This window comes from Musca domestica, unplaced genomic scaffold (genome assembly GCF_030504385.1).
Source record: "Musca domestica strain aabys unplaced genomic scaffold, Musca_domestica.polishedcontigs.V.1.1 15, whole genome shotgun sequence".
Taxonomy (NCBI): domain Eukaryota; kingdom Metazoa; phylum Arthropoda; class Insecta; order Diptera; family Muscidae; genus Musca; species Musca domestica.
Window position 1 is genome coordinate 17,027,777 of NW_026712207.1, and position 19,150 is coordinate 17,046,926.

A 19,150-nucleotide genomic window follows, 5' to 3' on the forward strand; every position below is an offset into this window, starting at 1 on the left:
GATTATCATGTTCGGTTTGGTTAGAACTGGAAGGTCCATCTATTGCTGGTGCTTTTAAGGCATTTGAAAAACTGTCTAAGATCTGTAATCCTTCTGTACACTTGGCATTGGTTAATGCGGCAGCCATTTGTTGAGTGAAAGTGGATAATATTTTTTCATACTCAGAAACTTTGAAAAAATTTGAGAATTCAAAGGATGGTTTAGAGGGTACAATCGTTTCCTGTTCAGCTGTAATATGTGTTCTACGAGGTATTGATGCTGCTACTTTATTGTAATTGACTTTAGTTCTCCTTCTGTTGAGTTCATCATTGAAGGAAGTAACTGGTCTTCTGCTTGTTTTAGAAATTTGGGGAAATTGATTTTCATAATTTGGTTCATCTAAAATTTCAAAGTAATTGTTTGAAACTTTAGGGATACATTCTTTCCTTGAAAGGTTGGTGATTGCCATAGCCTCCAGAATATTTTTTTCATTGCTGTATCTTTTGCATTTTTTGACATCCATGGCATTGTGATCTTCCATGTTGCATAGTATACATCTGGGTAGAATACAGTATGTTTTGCATTTAATTGTCGACAAACATGTATCACATTTTGGCTCTGTGCAGTTTGTGGGACATTCAATGTTTATCCCGCAAAGAAGGCATCTTTTTTTGGCTCTACATTTTACGGCTATATGACCTAAACGACCGCAATTTTTACATAAGCGTACAAGTGGAATATATAAATCCGTCTCCACTATAGAGTTGAACATTTTAAGTTCTTTTACAACGTAGTCCGCTACAATACCTACTTTAATGGTTTGCGACGGCACATACTGACCATTTTCATTTTTGTATTTGAAACGATATACTGATACAGCTTTGAAATCATTGTCGCTGCTGTTGATTTGATCATATATCATTTTGCCAGTGAATTCTACTGGTACGGATTTAATAACATAAAATTTTTGTACAAATCTATCTGGGATAAAAGCATTCAAACCAATAGATTTTACATTTGGATCCAAAACAAAATTATTTGCCGAGTTATAATTGTTGAAGCTCAGGCGGAAGGTTTTATATGCAATATTCTTTGATACAAAATGAGCATTTATGTTGGCACTGGCTAATTTGGCATACAAATGTAATTCTGAGTTCTTTCTTCTAGGGCAAATGGGCTCATCAGAAGTAAGAAGTACATAATATGGACCTGGATGGGCTGGGCTGTAAAGAATTGTTTGGTTTTCATAGTTATCATAGCTGTAAATATCTGTTTTGTTTGTGTTTTTGGGTATATTGGATGGATTGGAGGGATTGTTATTGTTGGAGTGACAGTTGTTAGTTGTGTTGGTGGAGATGGACTTTGTATCATTAAAATATTGATTTTCATATGGTGTGAGAGTGGTGTTTTCTTTTGCTGGTGTTGTTTTTGCAGAGCACTGCGGCATTTTATTTTGCATAGAAGGCTGATTATTTTTAAACTTCTTGCTTCCAGGGTTGCTAAAAAGCTCAATTCTTTTCCTCGGGTCTAAACGAGGAGGCGGCTCCTCATCACCCATTTTCGCAGAAAATTGTATATTTTGTTGAAATTAGGAATATTAAATTTCAGCAAAATCACCAAATAAAATAATGTTTGTGTTATTGGTTAGATGGAAGGAATGTGTGTATTTGTGTGTGTATTGGTGTTCAAAGCAAAACAAACAAAACGCATAAAAAAGAAAGCGAAACGGCGCGCACGTAGTCTAAAGTCAACGAGAGTTGAGAGACGACTGAACTTTTTGTCATTTTGTCATAATTTATTTTTTCGATAAATGCTCTCATTTGTTAGGAATGGCTCATATTTCATCTTAGTTCTGAGAGTGATTTTAATGGAACAAAGAACAAAAATCGTTGTTCACTCAGCAAATTTTATGTGGGGAATTAATTAGATATTTCATAATTAATGGTCGAACAAGGAATAGAGAGCGAATCATGTGACATGTGATTTTAGCATTACCTAGTTTTAGTATTCTGATCCCAATTTTCTTCTTCAATTAAAAAAAAATTGCAAATTTGGATTTTTCCTTTAAGATTTTGAAAAAATCAGCCGAAAATATTGGATGACCTTATAGATAGGCCACGACCAGTAGATTCTTGCAGGTTCTGGAACAGAACACCCATTCTCAAATCAGAGATGGGAACCTTTTTCCTATGCAGTTTAATTTGACAAGACAATAGAATAAAAATATATAAATCGACTGAAAAATAAAGTGTTGATACTATCGACATTGACATCGATTATTTGCCACCTCTAACAAAGGCCTGAAGATGGTATGCTCTCTGGGAATTGAAGGCAGTGCTAACAAAATAGGAATTGGAATCATAAGAGATGGTGAGGTATTGGCAAATGTCCGCAAGACGTACATTACACCACCAGGAGAAGGTAATTAATCCTTTGGCGCTCAATAACATCGCATAACTAAAATATCTTGTGTTAGGTTTTCTGCCAAAAGAAACAGCCAAGCACCATCGTGATCAAATCATTGGTTTAGTAAAGGCCGCTCTCAAGGAAGCAAAAATTGACTCACATGAGCTCGATGTGATTTGCTATACTAAAGGGCCGGGAATGGCACCACCATTAATGGTGGGCGCCATAGTGGCCCGTACATTGTCACTGCTGTGGGAAAAACCATTGTTGGGTGTGAATCACTGCATAGGACACATTGAAATGGGCCGTCAAATAACGAATGCCAAAAACCCAATAGTATTATATGTAAGTGGCGGTAATACCCAAGTGATTGCTTATTCAAACAAACGCTATCGCATCTTTGGTGAGACAATTGACATTGCCGTTGGTAACTGTTTGGATAGATTTGCCCGAATAATTAAGTTGTCCAATGATCCAAGTCCGGGCTACAATATAGAACAATTGGCCAAAGAGGGAAAACAATTTGTAAAGTTACCGTATGTAGTAAAGGGTAGGTGGAAAATGCATGCCAATGTCTATTATTGACAATAACGATAAGATCAATACTGTTGTAGGAATGGATGTTAGCTTTTCGGGCTTATTGTCGCACATAGAAGAAATAGCAGATCCTAGCAAGAGGCGCAACAAAAGAAAGAAAGCTGAAGATGCTGAAGAGCCGGAGTATACAAAAGCTGATCTGTGCTACTCTTTACAAGAAACGATATTCGCCATGTTGGTGGAGATAACAGAAAGAGCTATGGCACACTGCGAATCAAATGAGGTAACTGAAGGAACAAAAATTCTTTTTTTTAGTTTAGGAAATACCAACCATATTTGTAAGTAATTAAAAAAAAATGATTTTTTAGGTTCTTATTGTCGGCGGAGTTGGCTGCAATGAACGTCTTCAAGAAATGATGCGTATTATGTGTGAAGAACGAGGTGGCAAATTATTTGCCACCGACGAACGTTATTGCATTGACAACGGTCTGATGATTGCTCATGCTGGGGCAGAGATGTTTAAGTCGGGTACACGTATGGACTTCGAAGACTCCTTTGTAACACAAAGATACCGTACTGATGAAGTGCTAGTAACCTGGCGTGATGATTAGGGCGAATATCACATTGCTGTTGTTGATAACTTAATACATTTTCAATCATTTAAATACAATAAAAGGACGATAAATTGGAAGCTAATCAAATTTAAGCTTTTGCAATAAGTTATATACAATATTTAAAAGGTATGTACTGTCTTTTATTAATTACTGTAGAGGAGTTACACACACATTTTTAATAATGTTTACAACACTTGAATTGCTAGGTATTACTCGTTTAGTTCTTTTTCTAGACCTCTCCAATATTTTTTCATTTCCATTGGGAATAGCCGTTTACCTTCAATAATGTAAACGGCACCGTTTTCCTCTTTCTCCAAGGCAGTGAGTATGCAGCGGGATACGTCCGCAGCACTTTGCTTATGTAAGCGATCCAAAACGCGATAAGATTCGTCGCCCAATTCTGGAAATAAAATCTTCTCAGTAAAGTTGGTAAACATATCTGTGATTGTGGCGCCCGGGCAAACAGTTATCATCCTGACCCCGGTTCGTTGAAAAAATATGTCTTTCTGTTGGGGAAATAATAAAATAATAATAAAGATATTTGTGGTAATTGGATGTATTCTTACTCCTAAACAACGTGTGAAATTTATAATACCGGCTTTGGTGGCAGCATACACTGGGACAAGGAACATCGGATCCAAGCCTACAACAGATGACATATTGCAAATTATTCCACCCTTACCACCTTGGTCTTTGCTCATTATTTTCAATGCGTTCAATGTCGAATTAATCATTCCTCCCAAATTCACTAATATTGTACGCTGGACATCTTGATCATTGAAGAGGCCAGCCACGTTGACAACGATGTCTAAATGACCAAAGGTTTTTGCAATCTCTTCATATGTGGCCTCCATTCCTTTTTGATTGGCCACATCCATTTTAATGACAATTATGCTTTGCGATGGGAAGCCCAACCGCATACTAACAATCTCCTCCAAATTATCCTGAATGTCTAAGACTGCCACTTTCTGTGTGAAATAATAAACATTTAATTTGTTTTGTGTGTTGTATGTTGTTTTAGAATCGTACCCCTGCTCCATGTTGCAGTAGCTGTTTTACAACTTGAAGTCCTATTCCACTTGCTCCTCCTGTAACTACTGCATTTTTTCCTTTGAATGACATTTTTTTCGAAATCTTCTTGATTATTGTTTTCTAGTCGCTGCCTCTTGGTGCTAGATACGTTATATTAATCCACTTCAAGTTCCACTGCGATTGTGGTCACGTCGGACCACCGCGCAGCCTTTTTATATTATTCAGATTCTGTAATCCGATCTGTGAAGATTGGTTTTGCATAAATACTACATGTAATTCTCTGTTACTCAATTTTTTATCTATATCCATGCTTTTGTTATATTCTGTACTAGTTGTTAGTAGATGAGTTCTGTTTTAGTAATTATTAGTGTAGGATATTGATTTCACTGTTTGGTAATGATCTCATTGTGATTGGAAAATCAATCAAGTGTTTAAAGTTTTCGCAATGACGTTAGTATGACTACATAATGGAAATAGTTACGTTGGATAAACAAACGATAATTCTAAAATAATGAGTTTTTGCATTACAACAATAGGGTATAATAGAAGTGTTTCGCGGAATATAAAAAGTGGCAATGCAGAGACTAAAAACATCATCAACATCATAATTTTATTATTATAAATTATAATTATTTCATAATTTTTAATATTATTAAAGTTACATTAACGAAGCACAATGGCATAATTAGCTAATATGTCTACAATCCGCAACGAACCGAACCTCAATCGATCGTTGGCCCGATCACCATACACCAAACTGCAATTGCCAATGGACTCTTGTATATTTAAGAGTCATTTTCATAAATCCATTCATCCATTATTCAAAAAATAAATAGTTAAAGATTTGATTCCAGAAATAAATTCATAATGTTGATTTTACTAACAGAAGTTGTTATCCTTTTTCAAATATGTTTATATTGACAATATTTATCCATTGGATTGAAAGGGGTTTATCATGGTGTATTTACAAGGTGACACGGTTAGTCCAGTGCTTGTTGCCAACTTTTGGATACAAAATATTTCTTTTTTGATCAAAATTTACATGTAAAACATTGAGATGTGAAATTTGTGTAATGCTGTTTGGTATTTTCTTTCTTTTTAATTGATTCCACACAGAAGTGACAGAAACGTACAAACTGTCCTGCATGCGCACAGTTTATGAGCAGCATTAGTTTACATATTTCATAATTGGCTAGATTTTGTTTCTAAATAGATTTTGTATGCAAAATTACTTAGAAAATGACTGTGGATAACGGCCATTATGGAGACTTTTATAATGTGTTTTGCTTGTGGCGTGACAACATTTTGCATTCATTCTTCAAAATTCAGCATCAGTTTGAAACACTCAATTTTTAGATATATTTGGTTTTATTTGAATCATAGGTTTTATTTATTTAGGTTTTCTATTTTGTGTGTGGGAAAAAATTGATTTTGGAATAAAAAAATAAGCAAAATAAAAAACCTTACATTTCAGTTATCACAATTTATTTAAATTATTGTGGGGACATAAGCTTAAAAAACTATATAAGATCTTACCACATTCATGGCTGTACACTGGAAAATGTTATGTAACTTGTATGCCTACGCACATAGCTTATAATAATAGCAAATGCAATTTTATGTTAAATTGGTTTACTTAAACGTTATTCGACTTATAAATATTGGTTCGCTATTTGAAGAAGGTTTTCTAGACTTTTCTGCCAACGACAACAACTTATTGTTGACCTTCAGGATAGGTGTCCTTGTTTTGATAGCCTGTTACATAGCCGGAATCATCGACAATATTTTTACGTCCGGCAATACCTTTGCCTTTGCCACTGGCATCGAAACGCTCTTTGTGAGAGCCGGTGTATTTGCTTGTATCTGTCAAGCGTTCTACAGCAGAGGCAGCCTTACCAGCCTGTAAATTATATAGAGTATGGAACATTATGATTTATACCATTCAATAGCCAACATTTGTAATTACCGAAACTTGTATAACTCCAGGGGCACCACATGAAGCCATTTTGTTTTTGATTTCTTGTAATTCTACCTTTTTGGTTTTCGCTAAATCCTCCAAGAATTTATTGTAGTCGCCGTATGAGATTTTCATTGCCTTGAATTTCTTGAAGTGAATTCCAGTGTCGGTTGTAGTGATTTTCTTGTCTATGACTTTGGCCTGCTTCATCCATTTGTCGCTTTGGGAAAGGGTTATCAATTTCCCATCCGATTTAGTGTCACCAAATTTTGAGAAGGCTTTGAATTGATCTTGAAATGAGACCTTGGGTTCTTCCAGAGCCATTTCCGCCATCTCTGTGGTAGGTGGTGCTGGTGATGGGGTTGATGTACCGTTGGCAGCTTCTTCGGACATGTTGTTTCTAAATATTAGAATAAACAATTTATTTCATAGTTTTGGTAAAAGGTTAATAGCTTTTTTTCATAATAGATTAGATAAATAACTATGTTTTTAAATCAATTTAACATTAACCGCCTTAAAGGTGTGTAATTATGACTTTAAGATAAATTTATTGAAATGGAAAACTAACCGTTTTGATTTCAACATCTTGGCATTTAGTGCTTTGCGAATTATTTATTCAAACAGATGTTGGAATATCACTAAGTAGTAGAAATATGAACCTATATATTTTGTAAGAATTGTTTAGGTTTTGGTTTGACATCAACTCACCTATGGTGGTAGGCAGCTACCCTTGCGGACATACTATGCATTGTTGCTTAAGCGATAATTTCGTTGTCAGAATTTAAAATAAAGTCGAATCAATGTGGTTTATCAAAATGTATGTTTGCATAAATTAATTCACCTTTGGTGATCTGTTTGATAGTAATTATATGCCTATCGTCTTATTCGATCTGCTGTCGAAATTTAAAACCAACAGTGAACAAACACTCGAAAATATTAGTAATTTTTTTTAATTTCAAGTTGAAGTCAAGCTTTTGGAGTCCTTCCTTCAGATCTTAAGTATAGCATTTTTATTGCACATTGTTGTTAGGCATTGGCAAAATCAATTACTTTCTTCAGATTTCTGGAATTCGTTAAATGTCATTTTTCACAAACATTGTAATGCATGAAAATAGAATAAATTATCCAATGAATATTCTTTAAGTACTTCATTGAATTAATTCTTTTTTTGATTCTTCATTTAACATGATCGAACACAATAATAGATTTACAACTGTAAACAACAAACGTGATGTAAACTTCATCAGTTTTTTTTTGTGTTATCGGTGCCGTCTTTCAATTCATACAAGTACAGGAACAACACGTATTTCAGTTTTGAGCATTTGATTGTTATCGTACCGTTTTTTTGAGTCAAAACTAGATTGCATACAATCAGATAGCGTTGTTATCAACTCAATTCACTTGGGCAATCTATTCCTAATTTATTGCCAATTTATTCGAAGAAATTTTTGGTTGAAACCAACATTTCACTTTCTTAATTTACCGAAAGAAATGCACATTGGCATTTAAACACTTTTGTTGCCGGAATGTTTTAAGGTGATGATATCATGGACAAAACAGAACTGAAATCAAATCTACATACACGACGACTTGTCTAAATATCGTCGTTCATATCTCACCAGAGTGATAATAGATTTTGTTTTTGTTGTTTTTTATTTTGTGTATTATTCCAACCGTAAAGATCTTCGTTCGTTTGGCCACAAAACAAAAAAAATCTTATCAGGTGGGTTTCGGGATAGGGGGATGTTTGGGTTTCTAAATAATGCAAAAATTTGGCTATTGTTTTGCAATCAATCAAAATGAGAAACAAACTTAAACAAAAAATATTTTCAGCTTTTAATTAGCACATGAGTAATAAATAGCTTTTTAAATGTTCAAAAGTGTTTTCACGATAAAGAGTGTATGTTTATTATTTCAAGAGAGGTTTTACATTATTGTTAAATGTCTTATAAATTTTGGCGACGTTTTATGTTTGCATATTAGTAGAGGATAACCAATAAAATGGTACCCCATGGCGAAGCCGAACTTCTGTGTAGTAGCCCTATATGTGTTTTTTGAAAAAAATGTACCATTTCACATATATATGTATATGTGGAACAACTTTTTCACAAGACCATATGATTGTTGATAAATACTCTAGAAAATGATTTTAATTAAAACCAAATATTTTTCGTATTTCCCTTTATGTTGTTTCAAACTGTTGGTGCTCTGCCATATTTTTGTGTGAGCATTTTTATGGAAATAATTACATGTACATATACGTGTACAAGTGCCTACTAATGTTTATAGTACAAATATGTCAACAATTATTTAAATATTTTTATCTGAATTGGAAACGAATGCTATTATTTTTTCTTTTTTGTAATCCCTCATTTGTTGTTCCGGGTTGGGTCAAGGTTAATTCAATTAAAAAATGTTGCCAAATAATGATACAATCGTATAACCTATAGAAAAGTTATAAAATCATTAAACATGGTTTTTGGAATTACCTGAAATTTACTTGGTCAAGTTTTGAATACCATTTGGTGAAAAGTTGAAACGGCAAGTGTTTCTTTGAAGTGCACCAAATGTTGGAATGTTTTGTAATTTAAATCGTATTCCTCATTCTATTTGAAAAATCATACAAACATTTACATTTATATTCAACAAAACTGTTTTTTGCCCTTGTTGACATCAACAATAGCCTACTAGCAACGCTAGTTTAAATGTTAAGAGCAATAACATTGAATCAAATAGGTATTATGTCATGGCATGTACACATACACATATATACATACAATTGTATGGCATCACTCGAATGGTTTGGTGAGGTTTAGGAGAAGAGAACTATTAAATGATAAAACATAATGTATGAATTGCAGACATTTCCGAGGATGTTGTTTTTCAGGATATATTAAATGCAGGCTTCCTTTAAATTACGGGAGTTAATAATAATCATATCAAAGTACTCGATTGGGAAAAAGAGTTTAAAATTAACATTAAATTTAACATGGAGCCAATTCTTTCGCTTATTCTATTCATTCTTCGATACAAACGAGTTATTTGTAAGGCTTATAGGAATTTGCTGATTTCAGACAATTAGTTATGATAGCTGGATCGGTAAAATTCACAGCTGATTCTGTTTTGTAATTTGGACAATAAATGTTTTGCCATTTGGACAATAAGTCCAGCAAATGTTTTTAGACATGTTGGTAATCAGCTTAAAGAATTTTTTTAATTAATTTTTAATTGCTGTTCTCTTTCCAAACCAAAAAAAATGAAAAATTGTTTTATTATGTCATATTATTATATTATTAATGATCTTATTTTTGGAACTACAAAATGAAGATTAATGAAAAATGGTTCCAATTAATTCTTAACCTTTTTTATTTTGAACACTTTTGTTAATGGTTGTCTTCTCGAACCTGAGATATGAAAGCACATTTTATAGATCATGTTCTCCTTTTTAGTTTTTAAAGATTTGCAAACATTAAAACACAGCCTGTGGTTCCGAAAATGTATAAACCTGTTACTTTTACGATTATAATGTGCAAATTGAAAATATTTTTACTTAAATACTCTTCTACCGAACCTAACAAAAATACTCATTACAAATCGGATTATTATACCATTATCTTTTAAGGAAAACAGTCAGTAATACATTTTCTTATGAGTTTTTTAAAGCGGATTTCATGGCAATCTGCTGCGCTTTACTTTTTTGCTAAATAATTCTATAAAAATAATAATTTGCAATCCTAAATGCGTCATAAAAATAGGATTTTAGTTTAAATTATAATATTTTATGACTCGAATATATTCCAACACATATTTGAAGATACTTTTCAAGCGTTTATTGATTTCTAATTGATAATGTTCTATTGATAACTATATTATCTATTCTTATCTCCCCAATATCGATTGCAATAATTCGGACATTTTTCTTAAAATTTAAAACAACAATTTTTACAACAACATGGGAGTTTTCTTGAAGGGACAATGTGGGCTACTAAGTTTTAAATTACATGGAAATTTAATCTTTAAAATATCTCAGTGTTTTTTTTTGTCTTTTACTTTAAAAATCTGTTCGTTTTTGTAAATGTCACTTGGAAGAAAAAAAATAAATCCGTCTAAGCCTCTCAAATTTCTGCATAGCAAATACTTTCACTTCCAATAAATTCGACAGTGGTAACAACGGCGAGCTCTGAATCTGGCAGGTGCCTAGAAATTCTTTTGAAGAGGTTGGGGGTGTTCATGACATCATAGCATAAAATGCACCCAAGGGAGGAGAAATGAGTGTACATAAAAATTGCGCATGATATCCCACAAGTAAAACGTTTACCCTTAGTTACCCATCCTCATCATCATTCACAAATGATTTTTGCAGATGCGTAAATAAAAGCAAAACATCATCATCATCGCGACAATCATGGTGGCTGCATGCATTTGGTGGTATACAGGCACAGACACTCTTTCACCATGAAGACTTCCCACCCTCTTATTTTTGTTGTAATGAAATTGAAAAGCACAAGTGCTGATGCCAGGACGGATGTTCTGATCTGGGCGCCACAGATGTCCCACAAAAACAAACAAAAGATGTGATATGAATACAAGTACCTACTTCACAATTCATCTTCCCGCCCTTTATTGATCTGTAAATAATAATGGAACATATTCGATTCAGAAACTTATTTCCTAATAAGGTATTACCCAGAAGATGGAGGGGTTCAATTTATTGAATTATATTTCTTTAATTACAATTACACAATTTTATGTAGTAATGCCTACTAACAAATTAAAATAAATAGAAAATACCCTTACACAAATCTTAAAATAGACGCGGAATTTTCAAAAATTCCACATATTAAAGCTCAAGAAAAAATTGTTAATTTAGGTCAGGATTCTCAACTAAATTTTTTTATTTTAATTCATTTTAATTCTTGAATGCTGCCTTTTATTCGTTTTTATTTTTATATTTTCTTTTGTTTTATATTCTCAGTACACTCACATGAATTTGTTTTATTTTCTTTCAACGACCTTCCGTTCTAATTTCAGTTCCAAATATTACTGAACTGTATTTAAGTTTTTAATAATTTTTGTTTTGAAATATTTAGCCGCGTAGCTGCTTTGTTTGTTGGTGGGTTTACTTTGCGGATTTGTTGTTGATACACAACTAACCGTGTTGATGGACAGCAAAAGCTCGACCACCAAATTCTATATCGAGCTATTTTGGAGAAATGAGTGAGATTTTTCTATGGTTTGTTTTTCATGCCAAATGGCAAAGGGGGAGAGAGAAACATGTATATTTGTATATTTAGCGGAAGCACTATTTTGAGTGAGTCCACGACTCATGAAGAGTATTTACAATATTTTATCTGAAAATTATTAAAAAATGTGGAATTTTGTGTTTGTTATTTATGATGTGACTATAGACATATATATACATCATTTTTTAGCCATTTAAATATGTGTATGATTTTGTGATTCTGGCTAAAATTGATATTTTAATATGTCCTCAATTTCATTTTCTACTTGCTCACGATATTTTGTAAATTTTATATCTTAATTCGATACAAGATCTGTTTAAATTATGGCTTTTTTACCTCCCTTTCCAATATTAATCTACAATTTTTGAAGATTTCTATTTTTTATTCAATTTTGTACTGTTCTCAAATTCCAGAATCCTAGTTTGTCCTTTCCTTAAATACTTTCCCAAATATATGGGAAACTAATATTGATTTCCAAGTGTTGTAGAAAATTATACCCTGTAAATCTACAGTGTTTATGATCGTACATCGTTGATATACATACAGGGTGAGATAAAAAACCGCAACAAAGTCAAACTCCATAGTTTTTATATCTTTTTTTTAAATTTTATTGTATGAAAGCAAAAAATGTCGGAAATAGCATAAAATTTTAGAATAAGTTTAGGTTTGTTCGAATTGGTCACCTTTGGTATGAATTATAGCCTTCAAACGGCCAATGAAACCGTTGTTCTGCGGTATTTTGGCCCATTCCCTCCGAAGGGCATGCTTGAGGTGATCGACACTTTGGTATTTTTTAGTGACAACCTTGCTTTCCAAAATATTCCAGACACAATAGTCCAACGGATTGGTATACGGATATTTTGGTGACCATTGTGCGCTGGAAATGAAGAGAAGAAACTCATTTTATAACCAGTCTTTTGTGGCGCGTGCTGAGTGCGATGGCGTCCCCAAGGCTTTAATACAGAACTGGAGTTTTCTAACGATAGCCACTTGTGTGTTTCCAGCCAAATATAAAGAAGTCACACTATCACGCTTGAATTCCATCACGAATAACTTTTTCTTGAAAATTCTTACCAAAATGCTTTTGCACGCTTGTAAATAATATAATGAGCTGTCACTGGAATAATTTTAACAGCTGTCAGACGAGTGGCTTAGAAATGACAGCAGTCTGAAGTTGGTTGCAGTTTTTCATCTCACCCTGTATGTGAAAACAAAACTTATATAAAAGAAAGAAAATCATAGAACAAGAATCCAGTCTCTGGTAAATTTGTAAAAAAATTTTAAATTTTGTGTTGAAAAAAATTAGTTCTTTTTTAGCCCCCAAAAGAGCAAATAATTAAAAGCGTTTTTTTACAGCGTTTCAAATATTTACTATGTTGAGTTTGTAAAAGGTCTATTCATCTGTGTTTAGAGTGTTATATCTTTGTTTGTCATATCTTTACGACTTCGGTGAATTTCTTTCAAAACTGATGAGTGTAGCTTTAACAGGTTTCTGGACATTGATGGATTCGCTAATTCTCCTTTTATCATTTAACTTTCTCATGTATTTAAATATACGTTAAGAAAAAGTCATGACCTGAAATCTTTGAAATTTTAGTTTTTGTAAATATTTTGTCAAAGAAGACACATCATTGGCATGGGAATAGTCAAGCATACAGAGTAGTAAACAATTCGAAACTTTTTATATTTTGGTAACGATGACTTCATGTATTCCCCCTATGCGGTGGCTATCTGTAAAGCTACGCAAAAAAAAAAGAAAACATTTGTCAAGAATTGCCAGAATACTCAGAACTTAAAACCAAAACCTTATTTCCTCCCATATTCTCTTTCACTCAGAGTAGGCCAACAGAACAGAACAGCCACATCGTATCTGATGGTTGGTGGCAATGAGTGGTTTTCTAGGGGAAAGCTTTGACATATTATTTATTGAATGAAAGCTCGCAAAAAAGAGAGAAGACATTTGGAATTGGTGATAAAATGTGCACACATATGTATATATGATTGTATGTACATCATTCTGTGCAGACTCCAGTCAAAACAATGTTTTTATGGCTATTTTCAAAACAACATTTATTTGGAATGAGTTCATAAAGAAAATTGTGATGATATTGGGAGCCACAATAATAGGGGATGGAGGGGGGTACTTTTTCGTATTTGGAGTTTGAAATAGATCCCAAAATAATACGAATTGTGGTTGAATTATTAATTCTTGTTTTTTTTTTTTTGCTTGGATTGAGTCGTTTTATTTGAAAGTTAGTGATGAGCTCATTGGAGTGGCGGATGATTTGTTTGGCTTTTTTCACACCCTTTTTGTCGAAGACTAATTCAAATTATAATTTCATGTAAATTTATGCCAAAGCACACGTCATTCTGGTAAACATGAATGCCTTCATGTGGAATGATTTATGGTTCTAAGCCCCTAAACAAATGAGTCTCTAGACGAATGAGAATAATGGTTAAGGCAACTGTGGTTTCTTGTAGTTTTGGTCATAGGTTCAAATTTGTGTTTTTGTTTTTGATTATTCCTGAATAGTGAATAGTGACTGATTTATTTTCATTAGGGACGTTCGGGGGTTCATGTTGGAGGAGTTTTAACCTTTAAAACAAGTTGCAAAAAGGTGAGATTTTTATTTTTTTATTCCTTTCAACTACTGTTCTCGAAGGGAATATAAAATGTTCCGCCTTTTTTTCGGATTGGCGACACAACTTCTAGCAAATGTTGTGTGTCATTTTTAGTACATAATTAACTCTTAAACTTTTTGTTTGTTTGTTTCTTGTGGGAGAGACGATGTTATAAATAACTCACATGCACCGACTATTTCATTTATTTCATCATCGTTGAACACGCAAGCTTGAACCTATTTTTGCGTAAACATTAAAAGAAATCCAGTTGTGAGAAAATAAAGAGAGACCCAGAAGAATAGTTCGGAAAGGAAAATTAAAAGACTTCAGCCTAATTTATAAAAGCACTTACTTTGCACGAAAGACTTCGGTCGTGCAATGTATCAATCATTATCGAGTTTGACGGTAATTCAACATTTCGATAGAATCTTTGATGTTACTTTTTATTTAATTTTGTCCGTGAAAATTATGCATTTAAAAGCAAACTATTTTTTGGCACCTGCAAAAAAAGTTAGATAATCCCACAAAAGGTCTATGAATAATAAGAAATGCTTTCAAAGGAAAGACAGTTATCATCGATTATTGCCGGCAATGTAATGGACTTATTGGTAATTGTTACTGACTTAGGCACAGGTATCATTGATAATCTCAGCTTTATTGTCCCTTAAAAGCGGTCTTAAGTGTCCAAATATATTCGAGAATGTTGTTGCAAAATGGTCAGGCTTAATCCCATTATTGTTGTTTTTATAAAAACAACTTTTGTTTTTAGTGGAGAGCGATGGAAGGGGGTAAGGCAGGGAATACCTAGGTTTCGGTTATTTTAAAAACAACTTCTATTTTTTTACCCAAGTTCGAGAATACATAATTGCAACATATTTTACAACATATGTCAGATATTATCACCAAGAATAATTATGAAAAATTCTCCAAAGATTTATAACGACGTATAATTCTTAACGTGATATGAAAAAAATTTGCAACATTTCCCCACGTAGACTAACGCATAGCTTTTGATTCTCGCTTACATGAGCAGCAAACATTTGTCTTGCGAAATCAAAAGACCGCCATAATTTGTCGTTGCCAGGACATTAAATAGACAGGTGGGCTGTGGGCCAACGTATTTTAGGCCCTTGTCCTCTAATAAAGATGTCAGTTGGATTTAAGAGTACAACACATTTTCTTGTACCACAAAAATCCATTAGAGCTGACAAAAAATAAGAATGGGCAGAGCACAAAGCTCAAGCCGGCTACTTGGCTGGCTGAATGAAGTACTTGCGACTAAGTATGTATGTATGCATTGTTTGGGTTTTTATCAAATGCGTTAATGTTTATTGCAACGCCTTACTTACTTATAAACGGATCCCAGGGCCAACTGGGACACATACAAATGCCCTGCATATTCGTGGCTACACATTTTCCCCCTAACGAGAACATAAACTTGGTTCTTTCGGTTTGTGTTCCTTGCAAAATTTATTATGGAACATGCCCAACAGATAACAGTCGACATGAACGGTCAAAATAGAGTTGCGTCTTGATCTGTTGTGCACTGTTTGTCGATGGGGCCAGCCTTTGGCATTAAAGTTACATTAAACATTTTGTTTGTCTGTTGGTACCAAAGGGAGAGATTAAACGATTCGCATACTGCTCTCTGCTTCGATATACGCTACTCCGACTGTCAAGGAAACACAAAAAGTCAAGATCAACTTGGAAAAAAACGCCACTTGAGAAAGTATTGCCGAAATTCCTAAATAAAGATAAAGTAGCGAGATTGCTATTTCAAGGCAATTTACATGTACACACACACATACATACGAGCATACATATTTGTATTTTGTATTTATCGTGAAGCACCGTGGTATTAAATGTACAATACCGCAGTCTCTTCGATCCCATCTGGAGGAATGTGAAGCTTCAAAATACCGAAAGTCAAGAGCTATAGCAAAGATTGGACCTATTTATATAGGTCTTTTTGCAGGGTGGAAATGTCCAACTGCAGCAAATTAAGTTAGATATGGTGACTAAAATCTATAAAGGCGAAAATAGGTAAACTTTGCCATTTTTCCCTCTAACAAAGTATTCACCCCGTTTTTATAATAACAACAAAAATGGAAGTAGGCATGGCCGGATATCCGGCAAATATTTCGAGGTGTTGCGATCGGAATGGTAAATTTAATATATTTAAATATCGATTGTGTGCTGACATTTTGCGAAAATATGTTATATTTTTCTGCAGTTAGGTATAGTCCTCACCGATTCAATGTGGATGGGTGTTTTTGCGAAAATTTCCAACAGAAATTCCAGAATTTGATATTTGGATTATCAAAAAAAGGTAAATACCCATAAAATGGTATTTACTGATTTTGGGTATCAGAAATTTTTATGGGTTCGACCACAATTTCCAACGGACTTGTCTATGACATTTTTTGAAATTGGTTTATGCTTTTATAGGGCCCCCATATAACAGTCACGAATTTTTTGCCGACATAGAGAAACGGATCCTGTGTGAAGGTTCACAATTCCGCGTAACTTTGATCATGGTTCCTACCGGTTTCACTCATATTTGCAGTAAAATGGAATTTGGAATTTCGGTATCGATATTTGCCAAGGTGTGCTTTATCCTCATATTTTGAGTTGCGTACCAATGTCCAACTATAGCAAGCCATCCCTGTTTTAATTAGTGGTACAACAATACCAACTACCTACCTATAGACCTGGAAAGTTTATTCCCAAAAATAACAAGGAAGACAAAATCATGGAACGAAATAGGCGATTCTGTTGTTCTTTCCATGGGTGCTTTCATTTGTCATACATTTCCATTTTTTTTTCTTATAAAAATTTGTTTAAAATTAAAGCATGATGTTGTTGGTGTTGCCTTGTCGTTTCCACACAACACAAAGTGATCTTAATTTTCAAGTGAGATCAACACTTGGCCAATCGGGATTGGCGGCAGCTGCTCCATTCGAGCGTGAGATGTTAACATTAAACCCAATGGGCTGATGTCAACTTCTATTTACGGTAAATCTGTTTCGTCTTGCCTTGTTTGTTGTGGCTGGTGACTGTCGTTTGCTGAGCTCAGTGACAACCGCGTTAACATCGAGTGCTGGCTGGCGTGGAGGTGACAATCCAGGCTACAAAATGCTTGCAAATTGTTCCTGACATCATCATGGCAATAACATTGCTCCTTGGCATGAAGAGAAGGTATTAAGATACATTCATTTGTCGGTATGTCTGTCTGTCGGTCGGTCCGACTGCCGTGCATGAGCAAACTGATGCAGTCCTTGGCCTTCACTTGCCTTGGATTGTCATGTCATGTTGTTTGCTTGCGGTTCATTTACTCTCAACTCCAATGGTGTTGGCATTTCAATGCGCCCTAATCGACAGCAACGCCGACAACAACCGCCAGCGACCGCCCTCTTGCCTTAATGCCAACTAAATATTCTGGCAAATAGCAGGAGATGCTATTTCGAGTGAGCATTCACATATGTATGTACCCACGGATTTAATTTGAACACTTAACCGTTACACATCTTCGATTTGTGATTAACAAGACTTTTGTGCCGCTACACTCGAAGAAAATGGTCGTATTTAGTTTTTCACCTTATCTCACCAAAGGCAAGAGTGTAATGATGGGTTTTTAGCTACTTTTAAAGAGAAACCAAAAGATGAAGGGAAAACTTATCTAGAAGTTATCCTTAAAACTTTTCTTTTTAATTCCAACATTTCTTGGCATCAAGTTGTTTAAAACCCATCAAAAATGTCGAGCATTTGCTAGGAAGTCCTTAACAAATATTTTTGAAATCCAATTTATACCTGTCACAAGTTCCTTCAAACAATTCTCTTGTCCAAGAAGATCTTATAAAATCCATGATTTTTACCATGGTAGAAGAATACAGGTAACAGCAAGTGTTGCTGTACAACAATCGTAACAACAACCACATAGAAATTTGTTCTTGTACGTAATACAAGTGTCAGAGTTATGTGTCCAAAAATGTAAACAAAATAATTAATTTTCAATAAATTATTTTAAAATCAAACAGCATATATACATTAAGTATTCTACATTTTACAATTTTAGGAAACAGGAAATATATGAATATATTATCTAACGTGGTGTCGCTGTTCCTTAACCGAAAAAAAAAGTTTCCGAACCATCGCCTTTGGCGTTTTATTAACTACAACGGCAAAATATATGTTCACATTGCCCTGCAGTGAAATTTTATATCAAAAAGGGTATACCTATTGTATATCAAGAAATGGAATTAAATCTGATAATTTCTGGTCAGTAAGACGTAAGACGAAAATTGGCAATCAGGCACTTATTTACTTTGAAAGATTTTTCAAAAATTTCATTATTTATGTATTTATCTAGGTTTACGACATTTTTGACGTATGTATGATATGTCGGAAAATTATGTCATATAGCTCACAATTTTTTGACAGGCCATCTATGCTAACCATGCAATCGAGTTAAGCCACATTAATTCTTTGAGTGTATCCAAACATCACATCAGGCTTCCGACATGTATTTCATTCCCGCTAACGTCCGTTGAAATATATATGGCTGTTTCTTCCCAATTTGTATGTATTTAGTCCATTGACTTGTCTCCTATAAAGGACACAATGGAGGTCTCGAGCATCAGCGTGGGGTTGAGGTTTATTCATTTGCTGAAATGGTTTGACCTGTAATAATTTTCGGTAAGTGAAAGACAAATTCGCCAAAAAAAAAAACATTCTTGTTTAAGGCCACTTTAAGACAAAGT

At 34.0% G+C, this 19,150-nt stretch overlaps 3 protein-coding genes across 6 annotated transcripts; 1 reads left to right on the plus strand and 2 right to left on the minus strand.

The window, feature by feature from the left end:
* The first annotated feature begins 2,242 nt into the window (after positions 1-2,242).
* LOC101893004 (probable tRNA N6-adenosine threonylcarbamoyltransferase) lies at positions 2,243-3,623 on the plus strand. Its single transcript, XM_005178612.4, has 4 exons — positions 2,243-2,400; positions 2,456-2,935; positions 3,000-3,205; positions 3,291-3,623. Exons 1-4 carry the CDS (start codon positions 2,286-2,288, stop codon positions 3,531-3,533), a joined length of 1,044 nt encoding a protein of 347 aa, XP_005178669.2. The 5' UTR covers positions 2,243-2,285; the 3' UTR covers positions 3,534-3,623.
* Positions 3,624-3,654: 31 nt separating this feature from the next.
* LOC101887669 (alcohol dehydrogenase 1) lies at positions 3,655-4,767 on the minus strand. The gene is made up of 3 exons (XM_005178579.4): positions 4,566-4,767; positions 4,103-4,504; positions 3,655-4,042 (listed from the first exon to the last, which is right to left on the minus strand). The coding sequence occupies exons 1-3, from the start codon at positions 4,656-4,658 to the stop codon at positions 3,746-3,748; spliced, it is 792 nt and encodes a 263-aa protein (XP_005178636.2). The 5' UTR covers positions 4,659-4,767; the 3' UTR covers positions 3,655-3,745.
* Positions 4,768-6,036: 1,269 nt separating this feature from the next.
* Positions 6,037-11,684, minus strand: LOC101901566 (tubulin polymerization-promoting protein homolog). Of its 4 annotated transcripts, none has more exons than XM_005178575.4 (3): positions 11,510-11,684; positions 6,535-6,925; positions 6,037-6,468 (listed from the first exon to the last, which is right to left on the minus strand). In XM_005178575.4, the coding sequence occupies exons 2-3, from the start codon at positions 6,916-6,918 to the stop codon at positions 6,283-6,285; spliced, it is 570 nt and encodes a 189-aa protein (XP_005178632.2). In that variant the 5' UTR covers positions 6,919-6,925; positions 11,510-11,684; the 3' UTR covers positions 6,037-6,282. The 4 variants fall into 4 exon arrangements, with proteins under 4 accessions (XP_005178632.2, XP_058975727.1, XP_058975728.1 ...); XM_059119744.1 differs by lacking the exon at positions 11,510-11,684 and adding an exon at positions 7,864-8,092; XM_059119745.1 differs by lacking the exon at positions 11,510-11,684 and adding an exon at positions 8,009-8,033.
* Positions 11,685-19,150: the final 7,466 nt, after the last annotated feature.

Excerpts from the sequence above, each read along its gene's own strand:
- LOC101887669 (XM_005178579.4), bottom strand. The coding sequence starts at position 4,658 with ATGTCATTCAAAGGAAAAAATGCAGTAGTTACAGGAGGAGCAAGTGGA. Across the intron at positions 4,505-4,565 it reads TACTGCAACATGGAGCAGGG|AAAGTGGCAGTCTTAGACAT; the intron begins GTACGATTCTAA and ends TATTTCACACAG. Across the intron at positions 4,043-4,102 it reads ATTTCACACGTTGTTTAGGA|AAAGACATATTTTTTCAACG; the intron begins GTAAGAATACAT and ends TTTCCCCAACAG.
- LOC101893004 (XM_005178612.4), top strand. The coding sequence starts at position 2,286 with ATGGTATGCTCTCTGGGAATTGAAGGCAGTGCTAACAAAATAGGAATT. Across the intron at positions 2,936-2,999 it reads GTTACCGTATGTAGTAAAGG|GAATGGATGTTAGCTTTTCG; the intron begins GTAGGTGGAAAA and ends ATACTGTTGTAG. Across the intron at positions 3,206-3,290 it reads CACACTGCGAATCAAATGAG|GTTCTTATTGTCGGCGGAGT; the intron begins GTAACTGAAGGA and ends ATGATTTTTTAG.
- LOC101901566 (XM_005178574.4), bottom strand. The coding sequence starts at position 7,274 with ATGCATAGTATGTCCGCAAGGGTAGCTGCCTACCACCATAG. Across the intron at positions 6,926-7,233 it reads GTAGCTGCCTACCACCATAG|AAACAACATGTCCGAAGAAG; the intron begins GTGAGTTGATGT and ends TCTAATATTTAG. Across the intron at positions 6,469-6,534 it reads CTGGAGTTATACAAGTTTCG|GCTGGTAAGGCTGCCTCTGC; the intron begins GTAATTACAAAT and ends TATAATTTACAG.